This window comes from Helianthus annuus, chromosome 10, assembly GCF_002127325.2.
Source record: "Helianthus annuus cultivar XRQ/B chromosome 10, HanXRQr2.0-SUNRISE, whole genome shotgun sequence".
NCBI lineage: Eukaryota > Viridiplantae > Streptophyta > Magnoliopsida > Asterales > Asteraceae > Helianthus > Helianthus annuus.
Window position 1 is genome coordinate 17,258,039 of NC_035442.2, and position 9,388 is coordinate 17,267,426.

The 9,388-nt window shown below is 34.7% G+C and overlaps 1 protein-coding gene across 1 annotated transcript; it reads left to right on the plus strand.

The window, feature by feature from the left end:
- The first annotated feature begins 1,815 nt into the window (after positions 1-1,815).
- LOC110880848 (protein YLS3) lies at positions 1,816-2,640 on the plus strand. The gene is made up of 3 exons (XM_022129289.2): positions 1,816-2,149; positions 2,247-2,294; positions 2,395-2,640. The coding sequence occupies exons 1-3, from the start codon at positions 1,828-1,830 to the stop codon at positions 2,520-2,522; spliced, it is 498 nt and encodes a 165-aa protein (XP_021984981.2). The 5' UTR covers positions 1,816-1,827; the 3' UTR covers positions 2,523-2,640.
- The last annotated feature ends 6,748 nt before the right edge of the window (positions 2,641-9,388 follow it).

A 9,388-nucleotide genomic window follows, 5' to 3' on the forward strand; every position in this document is an offset into this window, starting at 1 on the left:
GAGATGCAATAAATAAAGAAGCTTTACAACATATAATTACATGTCGATATACTACAAGCTAGTTCATAGTCTTTAAATAGAAGACGTGTGAAGAATACAATGTTGTGAGTATATATAATTACAAGAAAATAATTAAAAAAAAAAAGAATGACTAATAAATGCTTCCTTCACTGTAGATTAACATATATGCACACGTACTCGTATCTTGACGTTGTTTATCTACCAAAACGTCTTGCTGCAAACATAAACAACATAAATGCAAATTTTTATTCAGGTCAAAGATTTCGACCCTAACCCAACTCATATAAATTCGGGTCAACACGAACTTGACCCGTTTAACCTGTATTTTTAAATAAGTCATACAAGTTGACGATTAAGTGAGTTGTTGGGTTTTAAGCGGGTTATTGATAGCATATTTAATGATAAGTATAAGTGTGACAAATAAATAATATAATGTGTCAAAACTAACGTTATTATAACAAACCATGTAAAATAAAAACGGAAAAAACAAAAATATAAAAGTTTTTTTTTTCTAAATAGTTAAACGTGTTAATGGGTCAACCCTTTTTATACAGGTCAACCCGAACCCGACCCGTTTTTTTAAACGAGTCGTGTTAGTCGACCCAAACCTTTTTTTCGTGTCGGGTTGACGGGTCATGTCAAGAATTGTCGCCTCTAGTTTTTATAGGTATGGAAATCTATTTTCATCTTTTAAAAGTATAAATTATTTTTAAAATTGTCTAGATTAATGATTTTTCTCCAACGTTATTATAACAAACCATGTAAAATAAAAACGGAAAAACAAAAAATATAAAAGTTTTTTTTTTCTAAATAGTTAAACGTGTTAATGGGTCAACCCTTTTTATACAGGTCAACCCGAACCCGACCCGTTTTTTAAACGGGTCGTGTTAGTCGACCCAAACCTTTTTTTTTCGTATCGGGTTGACGGGTCATGTCAATAATTGTCGTCCCTAGTTTTTATAGGTATGGAAATATATTTTCATCTTTTAAAAGTATAAATTATTTTTAAATTGGTCTAGATTAACGATTTTCTCAAACTATAAATGATTTACGAACCAATGTGTCCTTTCATGTTAAATTCTTTCTCGCACTTCAACGTGCAAAAAGAACTGGCATTGCCATCATCTATACAATTCTTTTCGCAATCGGCATAGTCTTCAGGCTCTGGTCGGTGATCTTGATCTTCGTTGTCGGTGGCACGCACTACAACCAAAACGACCATGAACGCAAGTAGCACCGCTACAACTTTTGTGGATGCCATCACACAGCGCGATAGATTTTTAATTGTTGTGTTTTCACGATAAGATGTGATTTAACGGGATGATTTAACTTGGTATTTATAGAACTCTTCGTTTGGATCTTGTGATTGTCCTAGAAAAGTGGAAGATTTTCAATACATGAGTGGTAACCTTAATTTTAACATAGGATTGGTTTTGTGGTTCCTAAAATATATAATTATGAATAATTAAGCAATATCTTAGAAACCCTAATAAAAAACAGCATATTAGAATTTAATAATCCAAGATGACCAAAAATGGCGTCGGTTTATTGTTATAAAAAATATTATCTATTTGCAGTTAGCCTACTTTTGCTTATTAACTATAGGTTCTTAATTTGATTTATTATGTTTAAAACAAATAAAGACTTTTAAATTTCAAATATTAATGTAAATAAACAAAAGTAGGCCACCAAGATTGCTCAAAAAATAGTTTTTTACATTTTCCATATTCCCAACTCATCATATATAAATCCACTTCCTAAACTTTTTGCATGCATCAAACTTATATGCTAAATACCTCAAAAACAATGGCTTCAAACCAGTTTGAGGTATTTAGTGTAGCCATGGTCATGCTATGTCTATGTGGTGTTACCATGGCTCAATCAGGGTGCACCACCGCACTTGTGAGCTTGAGCCCGTGTCTTGGGTACGTCTCTGGAAACTCATCAACCCCGTCAACTTCTTGTTGCTCACAACTAGCTAACGTGGTTCAGTCGCAACCACAGTGCCTTTGTGTGTTCACTGGCGATGGCTCAGGTGCACCCCCGGGTTTGAACATTAACCAAACGTTGGCACTCGCGCTACCTGGTGCTTGCACTATCCAAACTCCCCCGGTTAGCCGATGTACCGGTATGTCAAGAGCTTATATAGTTACTTTTATTATTATAATACTTTGTAACATTATAGTTTTCAATTTTCATCACGTAATTTGAACTATTTGTACTAGAGGGTGCTAATGGACCCGTGAGCTCTACGCCATCAGACTCGCCTTCAGGTGAATGATTTAAAAACCCATATCATTTGTTATTCTTTTCAGTAAAAAAAAACCAGTATCTAGTTCTTATTTTTATGGTTTCGAGTCATGTATGTTTCAGAAAGCGGATCAAAGACAACACCGGGAACAAGTGCGGGTGCATCTAGTGCAACTACGATATCTAAAACCCTACCGTTTTATGCCACTTCTGTGTTGATCTTCATAGCAACAATATATGCTTCATATTAAGTTGCTTAACTTCTCTTGGAAGTGTCATATGGTTATCTATAGTTATTACTTTGTCAATTGGTGTGGTGTGTACTTGTAACAATCATTATAAAAATAAGTGTGTGACGTTTTGATTTGATTTGTGTGAGATAATTTTTACCGCTTTCGTTAAAAAAGATTATTGTTCTTAAGATATACACATACACGTCATTGAAAAATTCGTTAAAAAATATTATTGTTCTTAAGATATACACATACATATCATGTAAAAAAGATTATTGTTCTTAAGATATACACATACATGTCATGCAAGTCACGTGATTCCAACTTTACATTGACTCGCATATATAGATTAGCGCAGGGTGTGGTATAGCGTTCCTGGTCAAATCACCATTTTTAGTACCCTTTGACGCCCCATAGCCACCCCTGTGCGCTAAAGGAGGGGCGCCATGGAGAGGGTTCCATTGCAGTAACGAGCGCTAAAGGAGGGGGGGGGGTGCAAGTGGGGTCCATTCTTTTCAACCAACCAAATCTTTTGCTCTTTATTTATTTGTGAGAAAAGTGCCCGTATAGTCCCTGTGATTTGCCCATTTTTCACCTTTAGTTCCAAACTTTTGCACTTTCGTTCTCGGATAATCCCTGGCATGAATGGGGGTTAGTTTTCTTAGTTAAATTGGTGTGTAAATACCCTTCTTGTTATAATAAATATATGGGACCTAGACACATCTCTCTCTACTCTCTCTCTCTCCTTTAAAAAACCACCACCACAACCACCTCCACCTCCATCACCACTCAGCCACCACCACCATCACCCTCACCCTCACCATCACCCCTGCCACAAACACCCTCCGCCATCATCACCACTGCCACAACCACCCTCCGCCATCATCACCCCCGCCAAAACCACCATCATCGCCATCATCACCACAGCCACAACCACCCTCCACTATTCAGCCTGCTTTTGGTCTTCTCCGGTTTGTCTGCTATCTAACAATGGCGGTTTATAAACACCCACACCCCTATGTTTGGGTTATGCAAAATGTAAGAACCTCTCCTGTTTAAAAAAAATTCTTCTCCAAATTGGCACGTTGCCGGTTAACAATAAAATGATACAGAGCGACGATTGAAACTATTGTATTAGTAAACCAATATACCTATGGCATATCTTTATTCTTCAAAATATTAGAAGTGCAGAGCAATTTAAAGCTATAAAATCATCAAGCTGAAATCGAACTGTATAGATGCAGTGAGAGTACGTTTTCATGGGAGCGCATATAGAGGCTTTCGACCTAATAAACAGGGCCGTTATCGTCGTCGGTTGAGATAGGTTCAACCATTGACCTCATTTCTAGAAGGGGTTAGATTTTTGTTGCGAAGGGGTGGTTTGGTTAGTGGAAATTGGTTGCAGGCGACAGAGGTGGGGGTGGTTAGGGTTTGATGTTGCGATGGAGGTTGGTGGTTGGTGGTTGGTGGTTGTTGGGGTTGCAGGTGGTCGGTGGTTCATAGTGATGGCGGCGATGATGGTAGCAGGTGGTGGGGCTGCTGTTGATGGTGGTGATGGAGCTGGCTTTGACTGATGGCGGCAGTAATGGTAGAGGTATAGTTATGGTGGTTACAGGGGCTTAAGAGATGGAGATGAGGATGTTGACTTTGACTGATATAATTATTTAATAGTATGGGTATTTTGATCATTTCACATCCACTTAACACCAAAAACTAACCTCATTCGCGATCGCGCCAGGGACTATCCGGGAACGAAATTACAAAAGTTGGGGACTATAGCTGTAATTTTAGAAAGTTATGAACTAAAGGTGAAAAATGGGCAAACCACAGGAACTATCTGGGCATTTTTCTCTTTATTTTTTTGTATTTTATTTAATAGGAGGCTTTAAACCATTGCATGCAAGTTAAGGGGGGGGGGGGGGGGGAGCTTTAAAGCCCCTATGTGACATGGCGTTAATGTGGCGTGATAAAGCCCCTAGGGGCTTTATACCACACGCCCAGCCTTAGTGTTGCATCATGTTACGTAAAAGTAAACCGATGGGTAAATGTTAATTTAACCCCACAACTTTTATCAACAATTAAATCCCTAAACTTTTTTTTTTCTTTCGAGGTTAAGTATTTACTTATCTATACCTAATAAAAAAATAATAAATCTTTCGTGGTTAAGTATTTCTTATCTATGCCTACTAAAAAAAAATAACTAGCATTTCACTCCTTCCTATTACATCTCTTAGGGTGGAAGGGGCACCATTAGGTGACCCTTTCAGTGAGTATGTTTGCTAATCGAGGAGGTGTCCCTATCGTGTTTTCGGTGAGTGGTGAATGGTGAGCACGGTGACTTGTCACCGATGTGGGAAGAGAAGGGGGGGGGGGGGTTAATGATGGGCCCACTCTCTTCCAACCAATCACACATTTAGTTTTTTTTTTTTTTTAATTTTTTTTAAAATTGTTTACCACTCCCCATTTGGGAAGCACGCCTTCCACCCTTAGCTTAAAAAAGATAATTAGGAAAAAGAAATAATAATAAAGCAGAAAAATTCATAACTTAAAGAGTTAATTGCCCGGATGGTCATTGCGGTTTGCCGTTTTTTCACGTTTAGTCCCCAACTTTCTAAAATAGCATGTATATTCCCTGTGGTTTCCTCACTTGTTACTCGGATAGTCCCCTGAGTCGATGTCTGTTAGTTTGTTCAGTTAAGTTGGTGTAAAATTACTATATTACCCTTACTTAATGATAATAAAATTCTGATTAGTAGTTCAAAATTTAAGTGGGCCCGCCATTATAACTAAATATAAAAAACCTACCTACCCACCCCACCCCCTATCCTCATCTCTAAAAAAACACTTCACATTAAAATTCTTCACATAAATCATATCTTATCAAATTAAACCAATCCCCCGTCCCATCTTCCCGATGAAAACTGTTACACCACCACGACAGCAGTGGCGGACCCAGGAAGTTTTCCATGGGGGTGCGGAACATTTTTAAAAATTTTAGGCCCCTAGGTATATAAGTAAAAAAATCGGTTCGTATCAGGTCGGGTCGGGTCATGTAAAACAAACGAACATCAAACTAAATTTATATAATCATCAAAAACATGTCAAACCTTGTTACAAACATAATTAAAACGTCGACGTCCAACGGGTTTTCATTTTTTGAAATCTATCCAAAACATCATCTAAAGCTAATTTCTTAAGCAATTCTTTCTCTATATAACATAAGTTCATTACTCCATAACATAATGTTTCAATTTTAATTTTCAAATATTCAAGCCCTAGAAATCATAACGTAAGTTGTAATCACCCTAAAAATATATAAACAACATAATCACCCTAAAAATTATCTAAACAACCATAAACAACGTCAAAACACACAAAATTTCAAACCTATTTAACAACTTTATTACCCTTTTTTCTCCTATAATATCAACCAAAATCATCAAATAACAAAGAAATTTACCCGTGTTCTGATTCCAGTTAGATTTGGTGTCAAACAACGGTGGTATGGTGGCTGATTACGGTGGTCGCCGGCTGCTGGACTGTTGTCGCTAGGTGATGTTGTTCGTTGGCAGTGCAGGGACGCAAGAGAGAGAGAGAGAGAGCGGGAGAGAATTTCTAAAGGTTTTGGGCTTTAATTATTTTATTATAGTTTGAAATATTGTAGGGTTAGGTTAATGGGCTAAGACTTAGTGGGCTATCTAGTTAGGAATTATAAGTGGGTAAAGGTATGGGTATTTGGGTTTAGTTAGGTATTAAAATTTATATAATTTAAGTAGTATTTTTTTAAAAAATAAGAGTTTACTAAAAAAAATTAAAATATAAATTGATAACACTTTTTACCTAAGGGGTGCGGACGAAAAATTTCAAGGGGTGCGGACGGGATTTTCGACGGAACTTAGCACTAAATTTTTTTTCCCCGGGGGTGCGCCCGCCCACCTTGAAATGTGCTTGGGTCCGCCCTTGCACGACAGAGCTTCATTTGGCGGCAGATTGAGCCACCAATGGTCGATTGAGCTATGAAAACGTACTGTACGATGATGTTTCGTTTGTGTAGAATCGTACCGTATGGTGAAATCGTACCACACGGCGAAATTGTACCGGATTATGTGTTTGGACGGAGGTGGTATGGTTTTGGATGGAGTGATGGGGTTGGATGATGACGTGGCGGCAGTGGTTATAGGTTTGGACGGGGTGATGGGTTTGTGGATGATGACGGGGTCGCGGTGGTTATGGGTTTGGACGATGTCGGTGGTTTGATGATGATGGGGTAGCGGTGGTTTCGGGTTTGGACGAAGGTTAGCGTTGGGATGAATGGTGGTGTTGAATGGTGGGGTGAACGACGGTGTTGGATGGTGGTTACGGTAGTGGGTGAAAGATGGTGAACGATGATGTTGTATATGTTTACGGTGGTGATAGTAGTGGTGGTGAAAGATGGTAAAGAGGTGTGGGTGGTGGAAGGAGGAAATGGGTAATGGTGGCAATGGTCAAATGTTATATGTTCTTTGAAGAAGAAGATAGAGGGTAGGGTGGGGGTGGGTAGTGAAGTAGGTTTTTATATGTTTTATTTATTACTAGATTAGAACCCCGTGTATTACACGAGCTGAATAAATGTGAGTTTATATGCTAAATAATAAAATAATATATCTTTAAAAACTTTGTTTATTACATGGATTGAATACATATAATTTTATATACTAAAAAATAAAAAGTATATCTTAAAAAACCCCTTGTATTGTTGTATAGGTTGAATAAATATAATTTTATACATCAAATAATGAAAAAAATACTAAATAATAAATTATTTATATATTTAAACACCCCCGTGTATTGTACGGGTTGAATAAATCTAATTTTATATATCAAATAATAAAAAAAGTTATATTTTTAAAAACTCATGTATTACACAGGTTGTATAAATGTAATTTTGTATAGTAATTTATAAAAAAAGTTATATCTTTAAAAAACCCCGTGTTTTACACGGGTTGAATTTATATATCAAATAATAAAAAAAATATGTTTTTAAATACCTCATGTATTACATGGGTTGGATAATGTAATTTTGTATAGTAAATGATAAAAACATTTGTATCTTAAAAAACCCCGTGTGTTACACGAGTTGAATAAATGTAATTTTATATAGTAAATAATAAAAACTTATATCTTTAAAAAACCTCGTGTAAGACACGAGTTGAGTTCTGATTATTTTCAGATTTTGATTTCCTGCATTTTCTCTCCAATTAAATAATAATAATCTTTCTCTCCTTAAAGTTACATCTTAAGTCATATTCTTATTTTTATAAAACATTTTTAAAAAATATATAATATTTTATTTAAAATAAATATATTTAAAACATTTACTGATTATAAAGAGTTAAATATATTTAAAACATATTACTGATTATAAAGAGTCGTTGACAATTTAAATATCTTACCTAAATTTGGATGTAGAAGTATAAACGTAAATATTAAAATAAAATCTCTCTACGATATAATACAACTATAATGTAACCTATTCCTATATCTAAGAAAATATATTATAAAAATAATAATTTAATATTAATAGTATATTTTCTAAATAAGTTTTTAATCTATACTATATCTCTACGTATATCTCATAATTATATATATTAAATAGTATATCTCTATGTATATCTCATAAATAATTATTTAATTTTAAAAAAATTATTTAATTTTAATAGGCTAAAAAATAGATGGCTCCAATAAGTGACATGTGTCCTCAAAGTGGTTTCTTTTATTATATAGTATAGATTATTATTATTATTATTATTATTATTATTATTATTATTATTATTATTATTAGAAGTAAGGGTAATATAGTAATTTTACACCAACTTAACTCAGCAATTTAACAGACATCCACTTAGAGAACTATCCGTGTACAAGTGAGCAAACCACGGGAAGTATACATGTTATTTAGAAGTTTGGGACTAAACGTGAAAAAATGGTAAACCACAGGGACCATCCGGACAATTAACTCTAACTTAAAAAAAAGATAATTAGATAAAAGAAATAATAATAAACATAAAATTTACATAATTTTCTAATTTCAATAATATCTTATCTTAAAATATTATTTTATAATTGCTTTAAAAAGATTAAATAGTTTGTATCGAAGATTTAATACTAAAACGGTATAACATGAAAAAATTTCATATTATATTTCATGTTATACCGTTTTAGTATTAAATCTTCAATACAAACTATTTAATCTTTTTTTATTCAGATTTTAGTATTAAATCTTCAATACTAACTATTTTTTTTTTATTTAGTCCATTTAATACACGCGTTTCTAATCTAGTTTAAACATATGTAAGTATAGTTCCGGGCATTAGAAAAAGGTGATTTCGAGTATAGAACTGGAACCGATTATTGGGTACACATTGGGTCTGATTCTAGGTATGGTTTTTGATACTGAAAACTATTCTAGGCCAGTTCCTAAATACCCGCCTGTAAAAACACCCGGTTTCGGGTTCAACTCCCTTTTTGGCACCTCTACTTGACAATGGTAAAAATAATCATATGGTAATGTATATTTTCATTTTTTTCTAATATAGATGTTCTATAATTTCTAATATGCAATAGAGTTAAATGCCATTTTAGTCCCTGTGGTTTGGGCCATTTTGTCAGTTTAGTCCAAATGTTTCATTTTTCACCTTTGGATTCAAAAAGGTTTCACTGTTACCACTTTAGTCCGCTGGGTTAACTTCATCCATTTTTTCTGTTAACGATAAAGGCAATTCGGTCATTTTATATGTAATTTTGTTAACTAGAAGGGGAATTCAACCATATAAAATGACCGAATTGCCCTTCTCGTTAATAAAAAAATGGATGAAGTTAACCCAGTGGACTAAAATGGTAATGGT